Here is a 24,716-nt window from a genome sequence, read left to right as displayed (position 1 = left end):
AGGTGAGGCGTTACAGTACTAAAGGACGGACACATACTGTGCTATCGCAGATTAGAGGATAGACGAGAACTAGGTGTGGGATTCCTCATTAATAAGGATATAGTTGGAAGCGTAGAGAAGCTCTATAACATTAACTAAAGGGTGGCAGCAATCATCTCAGGTACAAGCTGAAGGTGTGCAGGCCTACGCGCCTGCATCTAGTCATAATGACCAGACCTGAAAGCCTCTATGAAGAAGTTAAATCGGCAATGAACACAGTAAAAACACAGTACACTGTACTGATAGGGGACTTCCATGCGAAAGTGGGTAGGAAGCAGGCTGGCGACCAGGCGGTAGGCGACTATGGGATAGGCTCTAGGAATTGCAGGGGAGAGTTATTAGTAGAGTTTGCAGATAAAAATAATTTACGCATCATAGATACCTTCCTCCACAAACGAGAGAACAGGAAGGGACCTGGAAGAGCCCTAATGGTAAGACTAAAAATGAAATCGACTTCATACAATGTGCACAACCTGGGATCGTGCAGTATGCAGAGGTCCGCGGAAAGGTGCGCTGTAGCGACCACAGAATGATAAGGTCTCGAATTATCTTAGACTTGAAGAGAGAACGGAAGAAGCTAGTGAAGAAGAAGTCCATTAACGAGCTTGCGGTAAGAGCTAAAATAGAATAATTCAGGATATCGCTGCAGAACAGATATTAAGTTTTAATTGAGGTGGACGATCTTAATGTTGATAGAATGAACGATAATCTGACAACTATCATTACGGAGTGCGCAGTAGAATTAGGTGGTACGACGGCTCAACAGGATCCGGCAAGCTATCTCAGGAGACGAAAAAAATGATTAAGAAACGTCGAAGCATGATTGTGTCTAACCCTATAGACAGAATAGAACTAGCAGAGCTATCGAGGTTACCAAATAAGCGCAAGGTGGCCGACATAAGGAAGTTGGCAGTTGGCCATAAGGAAGTTGGAAAGAATCGAGCATGCTCTAAAGAACGGAGGCAGCCTAAAAGCGGTGAAGAAGAAACTAGGCATAGGTAAAAACCAGATGTATGCACTAAGAGACAAGGAGGGCAATGTCATTAGCAATATGAATAAGACAGTTAAGGTATCCGAAGAGCTCTACACAAATCTGTACAATAGCCGATGTAATCAGAACGTTAATGATAGAGACAGTAGAGCACAGAAATGCGTCATCCCACCAGCAACAAAAGAGGAAATAAAGAAAGCCTTAGGAGCAATGCGAAGGGGAAAGCAGCTGGTGAGGATCAGGTAACAGCAGATCTGTTGAATGACGGAGTGGAGATTCTGCTAGAAAATATAGCCACCCTGTATACGCAATGCCTTGTGACCTCGACCGTACCAGAAGCTTGGTAGAACGCAAATATAGTCTTAATTTATAAGAAAGGAGACGCCAAGGTCTTGAAAAATTAAAGGCCGATCAGCTTACTTTTCGCTGCTTAAGAGGTATTTACTAAGGTAATCGCTAATAGAGTCAGGGCAGCGTTAGACTTTAATCAACCAAATGATCAGGCAGGCTTTCGTAAAGGATATTCCACAATAAATCATAGATGATAGAGAAATGCGTAGAATATAACCAACCCCTATATATAGCTTTCATTGGTTATGAGAAAGCATTTGACTCAGTGGATACCTCAGCAGTCTTTCAGGCATTGCGGAATCAAGGTGTAGAAGAGCCTTATGTCAAAATACTGGAAGATATCTATAGGAACTGTACAGCCACCATAGTCCTCCATAAAGTAAACAATAAATTTCCAATAAAGAAGGGCACCAGGCAAGGAGACAAGATCTCGCCAATGCTATTCACGGCATGTTTACAGGAGGTATTGCGAGGCCTGAATTGGGAACAGTTGGGGATAAGAGTTAATGAAGAATACCTAAACAAGCTGCGATTCGCTGATGACTTAGCCTTGCTGAGTTACTAGATGAGCTGCAAATCATGATCAATGAGCTAGACAGGCGGAGCAGTACGGTGGGTCTAAAAAATAACATCCAGAAAACCAAAGTAATGTTCAACAGTCTATCAAGAGAACAGCAGTTCACAATTGGGAATGAGGAACTAAAAGTGGTAAAGGAATACGTCTACTTAAGGCAGGTTGTGACATCTGATCCGAATCATGAGAGGGAAATAACTAGAAGGATAAGAATGGGGTGGAGCACGTATGGCAGGTTCACTTAGATCACGAATAGCAGGTTGCCAATATCCCTCAAGAGAAAAGTGCACAACAGCTGTATGTTACCGGTACTCACCTACGGGGCAGAAACTTGGGGGCTAACGAAAAGGGCTCAGCTTAAGTTAAGGAAAACACAGCGAGCCATGGAAAGGAAAATGACAGGTGTAACGCTAAGAGACCGGAAGCGGGCAGAGTGGCTTAGGGAACAAACGCGTGTTAATGACATCTTAGTCGAAATCAAGAGGACGAAATGGGTTTCGGCAGGGGATGTATTGTGAAGGCAAGATAACCGCTGGTCCTTAAGGGTAACGGAGTGGATTCCAAGAGAAGGCAACCGTAGCAGGGGGTCGGGAGAAGGTTAGGCGATCGAACGAGATTAAGAAGTTTGTGGGGATCAGTATCCGCAGCTGGCAAAGCAAAGGGTTAATTGCAGCGACATGGAAGAGGCCTTTGCCCTGCAGTGGGCGCAGTCAGGTTGATGATGATGGCCTTCCACCTGTCAGTCATCCCACTGTGGTGCAGGCTGGGCAACATTATTTTCCTTTCTTTTTCCTCTTCCCACACTAATATATGTCAGTCATCCCAGGCGGCGCGGGCTGGGCAACATTATTTTTCTTTCTTTTTATCTGCCCATACTAATCCCCAAGCCCGTTGTGCCTTAGGCGGTGCTGGCAGGGCAACATTATTTTTCTTTCTTTTTTCTGCCCACACTAATATAAGTGTCATCCCCCTCTCCACCATTCGCAGGAGAGAGGAGAGAGACGCCAGCGCAGAATGACTCAGCAAACTGAAAATGACTAAAAAGAAAATGACTCGGACAACAGCAAGCCTGGGTACAAAATACATTGCCTCCCGGAGAACCATCTGTGCGAAAATTAAGCTTGCGGGAGCTATTTTTTCTCGCACGACTCGGAAAAACCAGCTTGGGTATCAGAAGACCAGTGGCTGTATTGGAAACGCCTCGTATACCAGTGCTTAAGAGCTCTTAAGAGCTACGCTCAAGAGCGGCTGAAGAGCTGCGCCATTGCGCTGATAGCGGGATAAGGACTTGCCGCTATCTAACAATGTGACACATTTGGCATAGTTGCGTAGTCGCAATTGGAATAGAATCAGAATTTAAATATATTGGGAAATGAAAGACAATGAATGGAATCAGAACTGGATCAAATTGGCAAGTGAAAAAAGAATGCGATCGCATTTCATTCGCATCAATCCAATTGATCACCCGTAATGATTTTTATTGTGAAGAAACGGCTGTTGCAGGGAAAAAAAGTTGGAGGGGACACTTAAGTTCCGTCTTAAGAGTATGACGCGATAGCACAATAGGTTAATTCCCATTTATATGCAGAATTCGTCATTCTCTACTTTGCATTCATAGAGGACTAGGTGTCCTCACACCACTCCTGGTGCAGTGGTGTAGCGGTTAAGCAATGAACCATTGCCTTGGGATGGCAGGTGCTGCCACCGTTGGGCCTTGTGTGACTCAGGTTCCTCTTCCCGAGCGACTGATATTAATCTAACTGCCACCAGCCATGGTGGGCAGTTTTCACACACTCAGCCGGGCAGGTTGTGATGACGTCACAATTAGGTCACGTCACCTAAGTCAGGCCGGCGGCGACACCGAATTTTCTGTGACACGAGCTGCTTCAGTTAATGGTGCTCCTTGAATGTTCGGCCTATTTCCGTATTTTTTGTCCAGAACAGCAGAAACTTCCCACACTGAGACCAGTCCTGAGTAAACAGGCAATGGCTGCAGAAGAACAGCGACAGAAATATCTTGTAGATTCTTATCTAGGGACTAAGCTGCTTAATCTTCAACTTTCAACGTCCCGTGCTGTGGTCAGTCTTGGCTGCAACACAACAGCGACGAAAGGTATCCATATTGGTGAGCACGCGTCCACGCATCACACAGAAGAAGACGAAGACCCCAATGGCAGAATATCCCAAGTCGGGGGAGTTCGCGGCGCCCATCTACGACGTCCGTCCGAGGGGTGCCATGCAACGCCAAGGGTCACAGGTGGCACCCTACGCGCCTGGAGAGATGCAGCCCCCGTCTCAGTATCCGCGGTACATGCCTCCGGGACCCCAGGGCTTCCCTCCAGAAGGCGGCCCCCTCGCCGCTGCCGCGCCCTTGGCCGACGGGGCGATGCCGGGAGGGTACGCGCCTTCCGACTCTTATTACCCGGTAGCGGGAGAGGAGTCGTGGGACAAGCAGCCAAAGGAAGAACTCCAGCGAACGCCGTAAGGAATTTCTGTACTTGGTCGGAATTCATCCGGATCCCACTACCACGGTTCCTCTTTATAGAACTCTTCCTTCTTTCAGTTCCTCTTCGTCCCTTTCCCGACGGCGTGGTTGAGGCGTCATTCGAAAAAGAGGTAGTTATTAATGTCAAAGCCTTATATCACGGAACCAACAAAGCATAGACCTCGAAACCTGGCGTATGCTTCACGTACAGATGCCTCCAATCGTATTCGGAACATTAAAATTACAATAAATCCTAACTGCTGAGCAACATAAGTGTACAGCCATGAACTGAAGGGTGCGCTTTGTAGTTCCCTCAGCGGCATGCACAGTGCGCCTCTGAATGTCTGGCTGAACTTGTGGTCGACGATGAAATCAACATTTTTCGTGATTTCTGTGTTCTAAAAACTTTTGTGGGAGCCTGTACATGTAAACATTCCGCACAGCGATCAGCCCAGAAATTTTCTGCGCTGTCGTAGCGGGAACATCTTACCAGCGATATTATCTGATAGACTTCCTTGGTGTCCATTGGGTTCCTAAAGTTACTGGGTGCGCATCTTCATCGCGGTAACTGCGCGCATCAAGACGGTGCCGCGAAAAAGGTGCAAAAGCAAGCTACAGGCTTCATCTCTACACTCTAAAACTTTTTACACCCTTAAAGGTGTACGCTTTTTCCCAGGACTGACACCTTATGAGGGTGCTCAACATCACATTAAGGATGCTCGAGAATACCCTTGTGGTGCTAGTGTGTTCGCAGAGCCGTAAATGTGTTTACGAACACCCCGAAAGGTGTTCGGTCTGTAGAGTACCTTTTGTTACACTTTTTAGGGTGTCCGTACACACATTTTGGTGCTGTGGTTTCGCGAGGCGGAATCCTGCCAAAGCAAAACCTCGCTTATTCCGCACGTCGTAACATTGTTACTTTTTTGACAGAATTAGCTCCTTTTCTGCTCATCAATCAATATGTAACCAGAAGCGCTTACTGGCGCTAGTACTGCAAGCTCTGTTGTACTGTCTGTGCCAGTTTCTGGTCAGCTTAAAGCGTCAGAAAGTGCCCACTTTCGGGGGACGTGACGTCAGAAGCCGTGTCGGATAACCCCTTATGAATTCGCTGGACAGGGCACCGTAGCTATTCCTAAACTAGCCGCGTGCCGAGACGTCGATTGAAAACGTGATAACCTCAGAGTAACTTGAGAGTAAATGGGCTGCATTCCATTCCTTTTATTTATAATTTGTGTGTACGCCTGGTTTTTCCCACAGGTTCTTCCGGAAGAGAGTGTTTTTCTTCGAATTCTGGCAGCTGTTCGTTATGTGGATGGCCGTCAGCGGACTGCTGGTCTACATTGGCGGCCTCATCGGCTTCCGGCACAGTGAGTTCTACGAGGAGGTGTTGGCGCATCGCCGACACAGGTGTTCACGGGCAGAGGCCTCTAAGCGATGTGGATAGCGTCGATAACACCCAGTCGATGGCTTTGTGATTTATTGAGATAAAATTCACTTCTAGGCAGTTCCGGGTAGTCCGTGTCAGAGGCGGATGAGTTATGGCGACCTTTATACCAACTCCCGTGATTTTTATATGATGCTGTTATCTGAGCTGAATATACCTGGAGGCGGGACTTTTCCAGCGTAATATTGAGCACCTGAGGATGCCAGGTACACTGAAACCTGTGAAATACCGGCGGGAGCACTGTATCCTTTGGTGCACGCTACAATGTTGATAAAACGCGGACTCGGATTTCGAAAACTTCCACAGGTGCACGACAGGCAAGCACTGCTCACGTGTTCTATTTCACATTACTTGCATTTTTACTTAGCTATTATTCGGTTGGCGTTAGCTTCTCTATGACTTTATCAGCTGCAACCGATCTTTTTTCTCAGTGAGAATTGATTATGTGGCTCTGTCTGGTTACCCTAAAGTTTATTCGGCTTTAAAATCATTTACTGTTGGGAAAATAGGTTTTAAAAATCCAAAAAATTTTTCTTTCGTGCCATGAACTTAAAATTATGACGGAAGATTGATACGGATTCTTGATCACTGCTTGGAAGTGCGTGACTGTCTGGCCTGGCGTCACGGATCCGTGTGTAAAAAACCGTCTTGAGGTCAATACTGTTTGACTGAGAAAAATGATCGTTGGTGGGGATGATTCTATTTATTTTTTTCCCCTTTTCTAGCTTACAAACGCTCCGCTTTTGGTGAGCTTAACTTTTTTTGTCTTTGGAATACGGTAATATATCGATAAAGGCCACCTTCAATCTGTCCCAGTGGACTTGGACGAGCCAGGCTCGTCATACTCCGACTGTCATTTCTGGCTTATGGCGAGTCCAGCTTGCCGTTTGTTTTGTGATCCTATGTGTTCGGTTTAAGGCAAATAGAACTCGTACAACACATTTTTCAACGCAAGAGCTTTAGTACCCCCGTGTCGGGAAAAATTGTCCGGCGTCGGCGACCGTTTGAAGCCCCGCAGCCGGAGCGGCCGGAGCAACAGGAAGCTCCGGCAACCTAGCAGGGCCACCTAGGTCACGCGACCTTGTGGAGTTATCACAATCTGCCCATCGGATTGTGAGTGAACTCACCATCGTGGCAGTTAATGAATGGTCGCGAGAGATTGCCCTGGAAGAGCAGCCTGGCTCTCACAAGCCCCATCGGTGGCAGCATTTTTCCCAATAAAAATTTCAGCCATTTTATTCTTCGTTTCTGGACATATTTCCGGTATCTAGAACGTTTAACAGATTATTCATTATTTTGAGTACTAAATAGATTAACACCAGGAGTTCTTAAAGCGACCTTTGAGAATCCTGCTTTAAGAATAATAGAGCATCGCATTTGGATAACAGGAAAAATCACGGCCCTTTAACACTCTTGATAACGTTGTGTGCGACAGCCTGCGAGAGTTGTTGGTAACTACCACTGCCTGAATCGCGTATAGAAGCCTAAGCAATGTATGAAAGCGTAACCTGCTTGTCACGTAGACATGCCACGGTCTTTTATTTGCCTGAAGAGGCAAATCCTCACAATCACTGCGTGAAAGGTAGCTGGATACGTAAACTCTCTATGTTGCGGGTAACTACGAAAAGATTTAGAGCTACTAGAATGTGGTCGATAGACGATTTTTTCACACTGACGAGGCTTAGCTGTCTACAGCACCTTTTGGCCTCGAAAAAGGAAGAAAAACGCATGACCCCAGATGACAAATTCTCCAGGTCATCTGAGTTACAACGGCGGTGTCATTAAAAAAATAATGTACCCTGTACAACTGTCGCTCTAGTAAGAGCTTGTCACGTTGTAATCTATACTGTATATAGTCGCAGAACCTAGACGAGCATTTTCTTTTACTGAAAGAAATGAATGGTGTCCCATAAACGAATGTCATCCCAAAAGCGAAATCCGCAGTTCAGAGTCAGCCCCGCCGCGGTGGCTCAGTGGTTAGGGCGCTCGACTACTGATCCGGAGCTACCGGGTTCGAACCCGACCGCGGCGGCTGCGTTCTTATGAAGGAAAAACGGTAAGGCGCCCGTGTGCTGTGCGATGTCAGTGCACGTTAAAGATACCCAGGTGGTCGAAATTATTCCGGAGACCTCTACTACGGCACCTCTTCTTCCTTTCTTCTTTCACTCCCTCCTTTATCCCTTCCCTTACGGTGCGGTTCAGGTGTCCAACGATATATGAGACAGATACTGCGCCATTTTCTTTCCCCCAAAACCAATTATTATTATTATTATTATTATTAGTTCAGAGCGAACCCGCCGCGGTGGCTCAGTGGTTAGAGAGCTCGGTTACTGATCCGGAGTACCTAGTTTCGATCCCGATCGCGGCGGCCGCGTTTCGATGGAGGCGAAACGCAATAGGCGCCCGTGTGCTGTATACGATGTCAGTGCACATTAAGGACCCCCAGGTGGTCGAAATTATTCTGGAGCCCTCCACTACAGCTCTTTCTTCCTTTCTTTTTCACTCCCTCCTTTATCCCTTCCTTTACGGCGCGGTTCAGGTGTCCAAAGATATAAGAGACAGTTACGTACTGTGCCATATCCTTTCCCCAAAAACCAATTTTAGATTTTTTTCAGAGCGAACAGATTACTGATCGATGTCCTTGTTTCTCGCTTCAGTGCTGCTTCCGAACGAGGGTGAGTCCCTGGTCATCCCCCCGAAGAAACCCGCAGTGCCTTTCAACGCCGTGCCGTTGTATGGGAAGTAGAAATGCAGAATGTGCCGCATTTCGCTAAGCTCAGATTACCGCTGGCTTCAGTGTCACAGCTTGCAAATAACCGCCGGCGTTCCTTGTTATGCTGGCCTTAACCAGTAACGATTAAAGCCAGAAGCATTTCCAGAAGCGTGGCTCTTGAGGGGCATATCGCTCGGAGGACCTTAGGATGCCCCACGCTCTAAAGTTGCGGAACACAGTTGGGGTCTTTGATTTATGTTTTTGTATATTTTGAAATTCGGGTATGGTAATCGGCAGCTGCATTTTTATTCAGGAGAAAGCGTACAAATTCAGTTTTTTTTTTAACTTGCCGCAATTATTGTTTTTATCGTAATTAAAATAAAGAGAACGAACTCATTTCGTCAAATCGAAGTAAGTCATAACTAAAGTTAACGTCACCATTAGATTAATGCGCCGACCAGAACCGTAACGACGACGTATTCGGTCTAAAGTGAAGAACTACTGTTTCGAATAGAGCCGCCGTGTTGTTAATCGAATTTCACGAAGCGGGCAAAGTATCGTCAGGCTCTCTTTAGAAAACTGAACGAGTACGCCACCTCAGTGCACACTATGGCTTTGCGCAATGTGGACTCAGTATTTATCCAACTAAGCACGTCAGCAATGCCGGATATATGTCTTATAACTTACAAACAACTGTGTGAAACTCAAGGTGGCCTAGTCTGCTCCATATGTGGCAGTTTTTTTTTTCTTCCCTCCCATATTTATACAAAGCCCAATGGTGCGTCTGCTTTGCTGGGCCACAATACTTGTAACCGCTCTTGTTCAAGATTAAACTTCAGTTTAGGCTAAAAATGTCACCGATCCTTTTTTGTTAGGATGATAAATATTGAATCATTCAGAAACCCTTTCCCTCACTTCTTTAATCGAAAATAGAATTACAGTCGAATGTGCAATATGTAAGAATGAGCAATTTATTAGTCGCTGCTAATTCTTAGTTCCATATTTAAGTGATTGACATGAAACATATGGTTCTGTGGTGGTGGCCAAGTGATCTAAGGCACCACGTGTGACGATTCCACTATGTTTAGACCAGCGCTGGTTCTAGTGTTGCTCGGGATTATGGTAGGTTTTTGTTTTCTGCTGGACAGTATTCGGACGGATAATTTTCAAATCTTTTTGACTGATTCGTCTGCAGGATTGACCTCAAGTCCGCCGCGGTGTTCGCACGATGTTAGTCTTGTATAGCTTGCCGGCAATGGGAGCTGGAGCTGATAACATATTTCATGTATAAGACGCTGGTTACTCTATAAATGCTCCAAAGTGTGCTTCAAAATGTTAGCAACTCCTGGAGGGCACGGTTTGGGGGTGGTCTGACCTGACGAGACATTTTCTGGACCGTGTTCTTCGCAAAGAAAAGGTAGTCAGCTTATTAAAATACAAACAAGTTTCTCACTGTGGAGGAAATATCGAGGAATTGCTACCTCTTCCCTATTAGCCCTCTCACACGCTACTTGCTATTTGTATTCAGTTTTTTTTCCGCCTAAGTCATCTTAAAGCATAATGAAAACCAACTAATTTGTATTGAAACGTTAAATACAGTGTGGATTTCCAAATTGTGTTAAAAAGCTTTCACATACTGCCAGATTGCAACATTCTTAAGACGACTGCAGGAAGTGGAGACTCGGGGCACCATGCGGTCACCTGTTCTATAGTTTTTCTTCCAGCCCATAATGTTAAAAGTCTGTAATAAATTTTTGCATAAGGCTGGTTTATGTGATTACGTTAAAAGCACGTGCCTCCAAGCTCACAGCTTGTTTTGAGAAATATTAAATAACGGCAATCGTCACCTAAAATGTAACAGATACTGCGCCATTTCCTTTCCCCAAAAACCAATTATTATTAAACCTAAAATAAAAAATGCCCGTCACGATATAAGTGCCTTGAAATCACTTTAAAGAAAACATTAATTATTGGGAGTAGTATCCTTTACAAAAATTTCTTCATGTACTTAATGGACTGTCTCTGGAATGTCTACTAGGAAAGGGCACACCCTCAGAAGCCGCTGCGGGTTCACTAGCTGTGTACACAATTGTGTACATATGGTATATCTCAAGTACTTCAACCCGCCTGGGCCTGTCTCACCACATGTGATGTCATCGGCTTCCGCCATATCGTTGCTTTTTTATTTCTCAGTTGTGGCCGATCACCAATTGTTGTGGTGATTTCAGCAGAACGCCTTGCCTTCTCACGCAGATACTACGATCCCCACCGCAACTACCAACCGTGCCACGACTTCACACCAGCGTAAGCGACCCTCTTTCCTACCTTGCGCTTTCCTTTGATGAAACGTAAAAAAGGCTTATGGCAGACGGCAAAGAGGCGTCACAAAACTAAGTGGTCTGCGCAACTGCCACATCCCTGCCGAAGACCCGGCAGCTGCCAAGCAGCGCAGGTAATGTGCCCAATATTGGAAGTGTATTGGCAAAGGCTGGTCGTATAAAGGACCAGTTTCGAGCCATCCATTTTCAAAATTGGGCAAATTACCTCTGCTGCTTGTTAGTACTCCTCAGTACCTTTAAAGGACGATAAGAAGCTAAATTCAGTTGCGTGTTTTCTTCTTTCAAATGATGCATTAGACATTCAAATACACGGGTCACCGTGGTATACACTTACGACCGCTATACAATTCATAATTTAATTTCTTCTCTCATGACGTTTCGGTTTCATCAACCGAACGATGACTGTGATGTGTACGTCGCCTTTAGGTCACGTGAGGCAAGAAAAAAAACTGCGATATAAACGCTGGTACGCATGCAGTGTTAATTCCCTACAGCACTCAAACTAGCCTGCTACGAGAGTTTAAATGACAACAAACGACGTGTCATAATTAAATTATATTGTCGTTTTTTTTTGCCCCTAACGTGAACTAAAAGACCAACTACCTGTCACAACCATCATCTGGTTTATGAAAGTGAAACCTAAACAGCGTGAAGAAGATATTAGGTTTTGAATTATTTAGGGGTCGTCGGCGAATATTGCGGGTGATACACGTACATTTTTCATAAGAAAACACGCAAGAAAAGACTTGTTGCCCGCAGTCCTTTAATAACAAAACACTTTCTTAACACTCAACAGCTCCATAATATTTTTAAAGCAGGTTTTATTGACACTATAAATTGAGGGTTAACGAGACACCGAAAGCGCCACTTCACAACCGAAGCTAAAAAATTTGAGGTATGTGTGAACCTTTGACCTTTCACGGAGCGCCAGCGGCGGAGGCCTTGCGCAGCTGCTCCTTCAACGCTCGTAACCGGCACCGCTGTTGAAATAGTATAAACACTCTCGCGCTCTTTATTGCACATTGTCATCTTCATCAAATAATACTGCTATCGAACTAACCACTACTATAGTTAACTAATACTGCCATCGAACCAGACGTGCCGACGAACCAGAAAAGCAAAACCATGAGCCAACCAGACTTTTGCACGTTTACTCGGTTGAGCTACGTTAAAACCCTACCACTTTTTGTATTTTTTGTTAGAAAGATTTTGCTATAAGTTTCGAACTTATGATGGCGGCCGCGGCACGAATACATTTTTTTTCGCCGAAATTCTGCTGGGAGAGTTTCTACCATACCAACTCCATGTACAATGATTTTTTTAAAGAAACCGAAAATGACCGAGCGTAATGACTGGGTTATTTGGCGTGGAATAACTTAAGTTGTATCCGATTATGCCTAGCCCACCTAGCGCGGCTCAGGATGGAGACGACCGAGAGTCTTTAGGGTACTGGCCAAACGAATTTGACGTCACGAATTGTCACGTGACTAAACCGAATGGGGCGACGCTGCTCGGGTGCTAAAATGTCCTTTAAATAGCCCTTGCTATAATAATGGAGGGCATTGCTGTTTTCCAAACATAATCTCGCGCTTGCAGGGAGCCTGGCGGATCATTATATGCTTCCTTGTCGTCTTAGCGGTGGATTATTAGTGTAGCCAGCTCAAACGGAATGTCACAAGCTCAGTACAGGCGGAAGGCGGATGAAACTGATAGCGTACTAAACAAGAAAAAGCATATGGTGGCAAGCAGAGGCCGTTGTAAAACTGTAGTCGATGGTTGGGAACCTGAAACATTTTTTTGACGATTCAGCAAGCCTGAAAAGTAAACAGCTTGCACGTAAACCATTTGCACTAGCTTCTGAAACGATTACTTCTGAAAACGGCCGATTAAAACCGCGACGCCATTGAAGCTTCTGCTCTCAACACACCGTTGGCGATCACGTCAGCCAACAGAGCTAACATATATACTTGTACTGCAATATCCCGTGCCCTATGTCGCGTCTTCCCAAACTGTGCCAAGCCGCCAGTCCGGGACCTTATTTATGCTGGGTTTGTTTCAAATTTTCAAGCGTTTCTGCAAGTGCCTATGCCTTTAGAGACGCACACTTCGCATTGCAGAGGGAACCGCACTCTGGCGCATGCGCGTAAAGCCTGATTTCACAGATCCGCACGGCCCTGATGCATGTTTTTTTAATAAGAGTGGTTCGCGGTCCTTTAAGGGCAGTTTTAATAGTTTACACGCAGTCAGGTGGCGATAACTATGAATTTGCAGTTCTGATTGTTACCGTCGTTTACGTCATCATCAGCTGTCGTATGGTGCTGCTGTCCGACCACTTGGCACTGTGAGTTGGAAGAAGCCTGGAAATCGTCGCAACTGTAATCAGCAATTACGTGGTTTCAAGTATCGCGAAAACACTTGGCACGCTTTTTCCAAACAAGCTTCATACATGCAAAGCCTTAAAGTTAACCTTGTCACCCTTTAAGAGTCGCCGATGCGCAGAATAAAGGTAAAGTATCAGATAAAGATCATGAAGACTAGTGGACAGATTCATTGTCAGCTACGTTAGATTTTCACAGGCACCTGGAAGTGCTTGACGCTTAAATTCTATTCTCACACTGATTTATTAGATGTTCTTTTTTTGTTTGGAAAGACGACTTTGTGTACTCGTATTAACCTCTGTGCTTTTTGCGGTTCGTCACAAAAGACCAAAGCTTACCCAACAATTGTGGACAAAAGCACTTTTGAACGGTACTGAGTCTTTGAGCGGAGTCTTTTATTATATAATGTAAGATTTCACTATAACAATCAAAACATATCCGCAGATCTCCCCCATATAGGAAGGCTTGCATTTTTTTATTACCATTTTTGCTATAGTCAAAAGCGTTCCCCATTTGTTTCCTACGGCAGTCTTCACTGCTCGTTGCGAGCGATGGAAAATCTTCAAAAGAAAGATTTTGCTGCGCATTGGAAGAATGGACCATTACCTTTCATATTTCCAAAAGAATGTCTTATAATTTTCGGTATTCAAAATTTTGTCCAAGAACATTGGGCATGAAATGAATGAATGAATGAATGAATGAATGAATGAATGAATGAATGAATGAATGAATGAATGAATGAATGAATGAATGAATGAATGAATGAATGAATGAGATGGAAACGTTCGGCAGTAGTGATAAGATAGATGCGATACATTTAAGGAGGACATCCGACTGCTATTTGGATTGTGCAGGACTAGTGATGGCTTGTTGGTGATATGCTTGCAGCCGGATCATTGAACGGCACCTGCGACCAGTTTACGCCCTGCAGGCACCAAGCAATTTGTATAGAGAATGTCTGCCGGTGCGGACCCGGCAAAGAAGTGGTGGAAGACACCTGCGTTGGCGCCTCGAACAGCACGACGTCATCCCAAAGGTGCGTCACAGAGCCGTTGAGCGAGCGGTGACCGCAGGGTTCACGATGTGCTCGAGAACTGGAGTCTCAGGGAGCAGCACAAAACTCAAAGCCGATACGCCTACCGGCCGCCGGTATTTCCGCATTGGTTTACATCGAAAATGTGTGGGAAAAGTACCTGCGTGACAACGTTAGGGACCCCGTTCCGTGGAGAACCCGGCGTAGTTGGCGTTGTCGTCGGCGTGTGCGGAAAATCCGGATTGGTCGAGAGCCTGGTCACGTCATACGTTTGGTTGAGGAATGAAAGGCGATTAAAACATCAGAAAACTGGCGATTTAAACGCCGCGACATGACTCGCACATCATGAGGACATGTAACTAATGTATATTAAGAAAACGAACTGCGCTGGAAAGAAAGTTGGTATAGTTAGTCGGGAATCGAGCCCCTGATCTTTGGGTTACGAGTCGGAAACGCTAACCCTTGTCCACACGGACGCGTTCGTACAGTTCCGTTAAATCGGAGAGCGGGGCTTCATATGTATCTCGTGTTATCTTTCACATAACATATAAACAGTGCCCGTGTCTGAGTGGGCCAGAGGAGCCGCTGACAAGACCCATTAACTCTGTGGAATCTATCGAGTCAAGCCGTTAAAGACAGAGCTTAAGTATTCCCAAATTTTGGATGCACTAAAGTTTCGGTGCTTACAAATCGATAGTTTTAGGGGCTTTGTTATTTATTTATTTATTTCGTAGCCTGTTAAATTGTGAACACTGCAGGCTGGTGTGCTGTACAAAAATTTCTAACGCGAACAAGAAATAAGGGAAGCTTGTGAACAAAATGTGGCCCGAGTGTTGAATAACGGTTTTCACAAACGACTTAAGAGCGCTTGTGTTACGAAAGTGTGCCAATACAAAACAAGCGTCGCAATATACTCTCGGGTACAAACCCGTCCAGGAAACCTGTACGGCAACCCTATCCGAAAGCTCTGTTATTCGTCTCAGGCTCGTTGCCGCACAGGTGGAGGTGAGAGCCGAGGCTAGTAGGCAGATGAGACGACCGTAAGTTTACGCGCCTAGGTCACTTTTCACGCGTCCTGGAGGCTTTCTTTCCCGATAGTAACGTATGGGGTGGGGTACCTGAGTTGAAAAAAATTGCGAAGTAATCCGTAGATGGTAAGTAAACTCAATAGAAGCGTGGCAAAGCATAATAAGAAGCAACAGGTAAAGAGCAGGAACGAGAAAATTGCTGTTAGTAGTTGCGCAGTTGCTCGTGCTTTCCTTTCTCGTCCTTCTTATGGAGGCAGAGTAAAAACCAGACGGAGTCGTCACGCGTAGTCATGAGCAATTCAAGAGAATCTGTTAACACAGGAGCATCATCACATCACGCTTAACAGGCACACAGTCTGAGCCTACCAATAAGCGCGAATGTACAGTCATGAAGAGAAGTTTGCGGGATGCGTGTTCGCGGAAAAACAATTATTTTTCTAGTCAGGTAATGCAGGTTAATGGAGAGCTTAGAAGCATATGAGAGGGCGCGCGTGCTCCATCTTCTAAACGAATACCAGCTGACTGACAAACGAGGCAATCCTAAAGTAATTTTACGCCACATCTGCATCCTGCGAACTTTTCCACATGACTGTACAGAAATCGCTTTTGTGAAAACCATGAAACTTAGCTAGATTTTACGGACGCCACAATGGTCACACGCTGTTTGAAACAACACTCCTCAGCACAGCTCTCTTTCCTTAACCCCTCTCCCCCGCTCTCAGATCAATCTTTATTGAGATCGAAGATGAAAAGTCCCCGACGAAATTGCCCGTCTCCTGGGCCTTACGTAATAAATCCACGGTAGCAGTTGCCATAATAATGCAGGTAGCAAAAGCAAAAGAGATTACAGACAGGGGGAAATACAGACGATGTAAACGCAAGATGTTGGCGGTAATCAAGAACAATGAAACTGCAACAATGTCATCACAAATTAGTCACAGACAAGAGAAGGAACTTACAAATGTTAGCTATGTAGAAATTGCAATAAATCACAAAACTGGCGAATAACATGCGACAGCAGCTTCAGTAAAACCTAGATTAACCTACTGACATGCAGTGATGAAACAAAAGGTGGCGCTTCATGTGTGCAAAGTACTGAATACATTATAAAACAGGCGCATACAAGTTATAACCACTGAGAGAGCGCAGTAAGTCATCTTCATACCAGGAGGCACTACCAAGGCCGTAATCGGTAATTACTATTCAAAAGTGTTAGTGGGATAGCTATATAAAGTTTGCTAAGACGGATGAACGGGGCTTGTTGGCAATTCATAGTGATAAAGCAGGCGCAGACAAGACGAGGACGAGCAGTGCTCGTGCCATCGTATTTTTTCCTCGTCCTTGTCTTGTCCTCGCTGTTTTCTCATGAGATATATAAAACAGAAGAAGAACACCAAGAGAGCAAGATTACCGCGTGCATCACAGCTTTAGCCTCTCTACAGCTCTGCTCTGCTCTGGCTCTCCAAGCATTGGGACGTGCGTGATATTGAATCCCATTTTTTCCCCCTTTTTTGGCATTGACGAAGGCGCCAACACAGCAATGGCTTGGGCGCCAGTGCCAGCGCGAAGAACAAGATTGCTCTGAGTTACAGCGACGCCGAGAAGCTAAACCCGATGTTGTCGCATACTTGTAGCATTTTTCTTTGGTTTAAAAGATTTTCATTTTTATCAAAGGATAAACCACGAATTTACAAATTCAGTTTCCTGCAATGTTCTTCGAGCTAATTAAGGTCATAACGTATTTGGCGTACTTGGCCAACAGAAACATTATCCTCAAGATACGCGACGCGGTCCCCAGCTTGGCAATATATCCTTTTCGTCCTTGTCAATCTCACTCAAGCAAGACGCACTCATAAGTTGGAGTCTCTTTTCCGCCTCCATGACTTAAATTTAAATTGGTTTTCGGAAAAGGAAATGGCGCATTATCTGTCTCACATCTCAGCGGACACCTGAACCGCGCCGTAAGGGAATTGATAAAGGAGGGACTGAGAGAAAAGAGGAAAAAAGAGGTGGTGTAGTGGAGGGCTCCCGAATAATTTCGACCACCTGGTGATCTTTGACGTGCGCTGACATCGCACAGCTCACGGGCGCCTTATTGTTTCGCAACCATCGAAACACGGCCTCTGCGGTCGGGTTCGAGCCCGGGAACTCCGGATCAGTAGCCGAGGGCCGTAACCACTGAGCCACCGCGGCGGGTTCACCATGGCTTGTGCTTTCAATTTCATGAGCTCGTCAAGCTTCTTAGCGAGCGCAGATGTGACTCCCTGACCGTGTGCCAAGAAGTCCTTGCACCTGTTGGCAGTAGTACATGCAGCGCCCACGCAAGTTCTTACGAGCAGCTTCTGACAGCTTCTTTGGTGCCGTTACAGAGAGCCCGAAATATTTGCCTGCATGGCAGCCACAGGAGCACACTGTACGCAATACAAAACCCCTCTCTTTCACCTGAAGGTTCATGGCACGCAAGAGGTTAGCGTGATTAGAGCTGCTAACATATTTCAGGGCAATACCAGTGCACAGAAGATGTAAGGGCATCAATCTGTGGTGCAGCAGCAATGAATATAACGCGAAAAATGAGAAGCATTCATGCATGGAAAGTATAGGAAACTATCTGTAAAAACAGAAATGTCAGCTTTGGTATGATTTGTCTTCTTTTATGGGGGTTTAACGTCCCAAGGCGACTCAGGCTATGAGGGACGCCGTATAGTGAAGGGCTCCGGCAATTTCAGCCTTCGTCCAGACACCTCTGCCGCTGCTGCCAAAGGCTCCAGCAGTTTATAAAATAGTTACAATTCAACACAATATCATATTAGTCCTGTTTCATCATTGAAGCGTTGCCCTCTGTACAAGGTACTGACAAGACACTTCTCTGATGGATCTTTTTTTAATTGAGTGAAAATTCACAGGACCTAAGCATTCATAAAATGGTGTCATAAATATCCAAAATAACTGAGCAGACCGCCAGAAGAATTAACCGGAGGACCAGTTTATTTATGCTGTCCGTTCCTGAACTTTTGTGCCTACATTTCTTGAAGACAAAACTGCGGCCCCCTTCATGTTGTAAAATAAACTTTCATGACCTGTTAACCATACGCCATCCCTTTCTCTTCTCTCTCTCTCTCCTTCTTTTAGGCCTTCTAATGCTGAGCCCTCTGGATGAGAAAAAAAAAATATTACGCTGGCCACGCGCTTCCTGCACCTCATGGGTTCGCGGCAATTTTCAGACTGAATTAAACAATCTGAACCGTTTTTTGTACACCCCCCCCCCTCCAAGGAGGGTGGGGGGGGGGGGGGGAGGGCGGTGACATGCTATGCGGAGAAGCCTGAACGCAGTCACTGCTTTAATAGGTGATTATGACGCCCGTTTCGAACGCTAGCGCAAAATAACTTGCTTTACTTTCAAACTTGGCTACACTCCAAACATGAGTACGCCTAGATGGGAGTAAAAAGGGAGTAAGGTGCCCTCTAGCGCACTTCCTTTTTATAAATGGGAGTGCACTAGAGGATAGTTTGCTCCCTGTACACTACTTTCTCTTTAGAGTGTAGTTCGAACTCTGAACCTCGTCAAACTGTGAAACATGCTGACTTTGCCTTTGTAAGCGATTCAGAAAGCTGGCAATATTTTCGCCTTTCTCAGGGCCGGAGGGCTGACAGCGATAGAGAGAGTCCCAACTTTGTGAGTTACACTGATGATACAAAAGTCGCGATACACTGATGAGAAGGGAACCCTTTGGGTGTCTACTTTTTAAAAAGGCTGTGCATCATGCAGGCGCCATCCCAAGAGCAATCAGCAGCGACTTCTCCAGTGCTGGTAGGAGTGAGCAAGAAGTTAATGTTAGGAATCGAATTCTAATGCTTCCGCGAATACCGTCATGCGTCTGTCGGAAGTGTGAATTTTGTGACGAAACATGTGTCCTATTATACGTGCCTACACTGCGTATATAATGAGCCTTATTTCTTCACGCTTTGGTCCACAGCGATGCAGCCAGTGAAGCAGAACCGGAAACGGGGGACCATAGCACCACTGCCGCACCTGAAGTCTCGTCGACTAGTGCCGATGAAACGAGCCAGCAGCCTGAGTTGACAGAATCGTTGACGAAATCGTTGACGGATGATTTGGCAGGAGAGTTGACGGAAACGTTGGAGGAGTCGCCGTCAGAACCCTTGACGGAATAGTTCACGGAACCTTTGACGGTAGCGCCTACAGAAAAGTTTACGGAAGCGTTGACGGAACCGTCGACGCCACCTGCAGGAGAATAGTCGACGTAATCAGCGGGAAAGTCGACGGATTATTCAGCGGAATCGCCAAACAACGAACACCTTGGATGCGAACACGACGCCAACAACGAACATTTGAACCGGCGCTGATATACCACGTTGTCCAGAACATTGCGGGGCTTGTTTTGTCTAAGAGCAATCACATCTCTCAAAGCACGATGCAAAACACACCTGTTATTAAAATGTACAGCCAATACACTGCATTGCAGTGCATTGAAGTTGCGGTGCAACCAAGAATGGATGGTCACTGAGGGTGCTCGGATGGCTTGGGTTTTCAGACGAAAGCTTCATAAGCTCATGACTCGACAGCGGAGATGTTCTCAGAAAAGTCGTCTGGGAAGATTTGTCTTTCTTGAAGTGGGTAGTAATTTCTTTGTAGGTCGTCATTCGCTCCTTGGCCGACCTGAGCTCGGGGTAACACACCTCCCGGTTAACTACGAATCCTCGGGCAAATTGGTCTTGGAAACACGCCATCGTTAAATTCATTCCAAAACCAGGCAAAAAGCTCGCGCTCGAAAATCTCAGACCTATTTCGCTTACTTCATGCTTAGGAAAAATGATTGAGCACGTCATACTCGACAGACTGCAGTCCCACATGCGCAAAGAGAATTTATATCCAAACACTATGGTCGGCTTTAGACCATATTTATCAACACAGGATACGATGCTCAGACTAGCAAACGAGGTCCTATCTCAGGAGCAAGAAAGGAGCACAAGGGCAATCCTAGCTCTAGATTTAACCAAAGCATTTGATAACGTCAAACACAAAGCAATCCTATAGATTCTCTTTCACCGTTAGAACTTTCCGATAGAACGGCTAAAATTCAAATTGGCACAATCAAATCCGACACCTTCACTTTAGGAGACAGAGGAACGCCGCAAGGATCGGTCCTCTCCCCCTTCTTATTCAATATAACCCTCATCAAAATGGCACGCGAACTCGCCAAAATTCCAGACCTAGAACACTCCTTGTACGCGGACGATATCACCCTTTGTACCACCAAGGGCAGTATCGGCACGATACAAGATACGCTACAACAAGCGGCAGATGTAGTAGTAGAGGAGGCACACGCCGCCGGACTTGCGTGTTCCCCCCAAAAATCTCAACTCCTCATCCTACACCCAAAGCGTAAAAAAAATAAAGCGCCTGAGATCAAAATAAACGCGGAAGGCGCAGCCATCCCAGAAGTGGAAACACTAAGAATCTTGGGAATGCTGATACAGTCAAACCGAAAAAACGACACACTAATTAAGAAGCTGAGAAACACCATCAACCAAAAACTCCTTCCTCATAAGACGCATCGCGAATAGGCGAGGAGGAGTTAAAGAAGCCGAGACCAGGAAACTAATACAGGCCTTCGTTCTTAGCAGAGTCAAATACTCCCCACCATACGTCACCCTCACTGTCAGAGAAAGGGACGAAGTGGATTCTCTAATTCGACAATCCTACAAAATTGCGCTGAAACTCCCTCGTCATACCCCAAATGAAAAACTAATACAGTTAGGAATTCATAACACCTTAGCGGAAATTATGGAAGCACACCTCACCGCACAATAGGAAAGACTATCAGGCACTGAAACGGGACGTTTCATCCTACAGAAGGCAGGAATACAATATGAAGGAATCCGTGCACACACCTTGCCAATTCCAAGACTCGTGCACGAACACTTAATAGTCCATCCTGTGCCCAACAACATGCATCCACACTATGATACAGACAGAAGAAAGGCTAGGGCACAAAAACTTCACGAAAGATTTTCTGTTCAGAAAGACACGGCGCATATGGACGTGGCAGAACATGCGGACAGAGACGCCTATTCCCTGGCAGTTGTCGATCATCGAGGTTCTCCCGTCGTATCGGCGACAATCGATAAAACAAAATTTCCGGAGGAGGCCGAAGAAGCTGCCATAGCTTTAGCAATTACCTCCACCACTGCCAAATACATCATCAGCGACACTAAAACCGCAATTCGGAATTTTTGCAAAGGAAGGGCCCACTCAGCAGCCATCAATATATTACAAAAAATCTCCACTACCCGCCAGATCACATTGATCTGGGTCCCCGCCCATTCGGGCCATCCTGGAAACGACGCGGCGCACCAATTTGCCCGAAGATTTGTAGTTAACCGGGAGGTGCGTTACCCCGAGCTCAGGTCGGCCAAAGAGCGAATGACGACCTACAAAGAAATTACTACCCACTTCAAGAAAGAAAGACAAATCTTCCCAGACCCACATAGATCTCTAAGTAAAACACAACAAGTCAGTTTGCGGCAGCTCCAAACAAACACTTTCTTTAATCCGTACATGTACTCCGTATGGTTCCCAGAGCAGTTCAGCTCCATCTGTTCTCTCTGTGGGCACCATAAGGCAGACACACCCCACATCCTATACTCATGTCCTCAAGACAAGCCATCGAACAGTCTGCAGCTCTCCACCCAATCGCAGTGGGAGGCCGCGCTGCTCAGCTCGGACCCGGAGGTTCAACTCCGAGTCACGGAGCGGGCCGAAGAGGTCGCCGGACGACATCGTCGGTCGGCCACCTGGCGTCCGGCCTAGAAGAGGTGCCCACCGCGGGGAGGGGAACGTCACCCCAACCCGCGCCAAAGACCTTTTCTTAAATAAAGTTTACCTCCTCCTCCTCAGAAAAGTGTCACACCACAGCTGTCAGTCACACGTGTTTGAGGTGTCCACCGAGATTTCGAGATCTAAGAGCTCCTGTGTCCTTTCCCCAAAACACATGCTTTCGCATTCCTCCACGTAAGCAGACATGGTTATAGTTAAATAGTAATTAGTTAGTCAATAGTTATCCAGCAAATTAGTAATTACTAATACTAGTGGTTAGTGTAGTATGTCGCAACTGGGAACTCAGTATAAGATAATTCACTGCGCATGTGCAAGGCCTCAGCAGACAATGCACCTGCACTTCAGTCTGCTGCGCATGCGTGTGAAGTCATTGAGTGGCGATACCACCGTTCAAGAGGAGCGCTCTCCAGGCAATCTTGCCACATGCCTCCTGAACACCGATCTGGAAGGATGGCGCCTAAATGCGCTCCTGTGTCTCCACCAACCAAGCTTGCACGCGCGAATGAACGTCAGCGAAAGTGCCGTGAAGCGAACAATTGTGTACTCTTTAATCAACATATTCACCACACATCAGCGACACAAGCAGCAACGCCGCGTTAAAGGCTTTCGCCTCACCGCACTTCAGGTCAACGAAGTGCACCCCTCCATTTCATTATGGCGATAGCATTAGAGTTGTCACAGGAAAACCCCGCCGATGCTCGAGACGAAATTCGCTGATTGGTCTGCAAAGATCATGTCACTTTGTGCATTCATCGCAACCAGCCTTGATGGGTCACCCTTATTAGGGCGAAAGAGGTCATGTGGCCTTGCGACATCATCACATTACCACCGGGTTCTGAGCAGCCTAGTTTGTAGACAGCAACAGATAGAGAATGGCAATCAAAAAAGAATAAATTGAAGGGGAAGTTAAGCTCCGCCTTAAGTGTATGACGCGGTAGCTTTAATGGGTAATGGCCATAAATGCAGAGTTCATCATTCTGTACTTAACGTTCAAAGGTTCCTGCGAGCCCTCGTGCTCCTCCTGGCTTAGTGGTGCAGCGGTTAAGCGATGCGCCACTGCCCTGAGGTGGCAAGTGCTGCCAGCGGTGGGGTTTGTGCGACCGAGCAACCTCTGGCGACATGTAATTAATTTAACGGTCTCCTGTCACGGGGTGCCGTTTGCTTACAACCCGGTGGGCAGGTTGTGATGACGCCACAACGTCACGTGAACTACGTGCCCACCTGTCTCCTATGGGAAGGTGCTTCTCTGGGGGCTTTTCGTATACATTTTTCGCCCACGGTCAACGACGCCGAATTTTCTGCGACGCGAGAGAAGATGACAGGCTATTTATCCTGTTAGGCCGCATGCGAATAGGGTGCGCTCGCACTTTGATTTTGACTACAGTTGATTTCAAGGCTCGGTTGAAGAGGGCACGGCGAAAACTGTGTTCTGGATCCATTCCGCACGGATGTAAATTGAAGACATGCAGAACACAGCGTGAGAGGCTGGCAGTTGAACACGCGGGATGTTCGCCAGCGGCGATGTCGTAGTGGTCTAATGCAGTGGCCAGCGAAGTTGGTCTGTTCGCGCCGCCGTGGGTTCTAACTGCATCGGGGCCATAGAGTTGGCCACAACGCCTGCTGGCAGGTGACACGGTGGGCACGTCACCACCTGCCCACTGTGGCAGGTGAGCCGTGTGCGAGAGGCTTAGGAGAGAAAAATATGATCGAAATCTGAGATCCGGGGTTTTAGTGCTGGCACACTAAGAAATATTATATTACGAAAATATTATGAACGGCCGCAGTGGAGGGCTGTGGATAACTTTCGTCCACCTGGAGTCCCTAGCGTGCATTCAGTCGTCACTGTAGCACCGACATCGCACAGTACACGGGCGCCTTACATTTCGCCTCCATTCAAATGGGGCAACCACGGCCGGGTTTGAACCCCCTCTCGGGCTCGAGGGCCGCATTTCGATGGAGGACTTGTCGGGTGGCACCTCCTACTCCGCAGAGGGTTGTGGAAGCAAAGGAAAAGGGTAGTTCATAGCATTTGGAATACACAGAGCCATAAGGAGGGAGAGGTGAGAGTTTACACAATCTTAAAGGTGTATTGAAGAGGAATCTGAAAGCGTCTTTTTACCGCGGGAACTCTATCTACACGCTGTGAGCGTACGTAGAAACTTTGAATTATTGTCCAGTGCGGACTATTTTTGTATTAAATTGGATTAAGCGTTAAAAAATTTCGATTTGCTTTTGCGGTAAGGAAATGGTAAGGAAATCCTTTTGAGGTAAGCAAATCTTAAACGTGCACTGACATCGCACAGCACAGGAGCGCTTTAGCGTTTTGCCTCCATAAAAACGCTGCCACCGTGGTCGGGTTCGAACCCGGGAACTCCTGATTAGGGCGCTCGGCTACTGATCCGGAGTTCCCGGGTTCCAACGCGACCGCGGCGGCTGCGTTTCGATGGAGCCGAAACTATAAGGCGCTCCTCTGCTGTGCGGT

At 46.3% G+C, this 24,716-nt stretch overlaps 1 protein-coding gene across 1 annotated transcript in view; it reads left to right on the top strand.

Annotated features, from left to right (window-relative positions):
* Positions 1 to 4,125: 4,125 nt before the first annotated feature.
* LOC144108391 (uncharacterized) overlaps positions 4,126 to 24,716 on the top strand; it is a 37,828-nt gene continuing 17,237 nt past the window's right edge. The window contains exons 1-5 of the mRNA XM_077641638.1: positions 4,126 to 4,436; positions 5,698 to 5,807; positions 8,542 to 8,559; positions 10,851 to 10,901; positions 14,203 to 14,350. Of these exons, the coding sequence (XP_077497764.1) occupies positions 4,126 to 4,436; positions 5,698 to 5,807; positions 8,542 to 8,559; positions 10,851 to 10,901; positions 14,203 to 14,350 (638 nt within the window). The remainder of the gene's footprint in view (positions 4,437 to 5,697; positions 5,808 to 8,541; positions 8,560 to 10,850; positions 10,902 to 14,202; positions 14,351 to 24,716) is intronic.

Source organism: Amblyomma americanum, chromosome 10 (assembly GCF_052857255.1).
Source record: "Amblyomma americanum isolate KBUSLIRL-KWMA chromosome 10, ASM5285725v1, whole genome shotgun sequence".
Taxonomy (NCBI): domain Eukaryota; kingdom Metazoa; phylum Arthropoda; class Arachnida; order Ixodida; family Ixodidae; genus Amblyomma; species Amblyomma americanum.
This window is presented reverse-complemented; position numbering and strand designations above follow the sequence as displayed.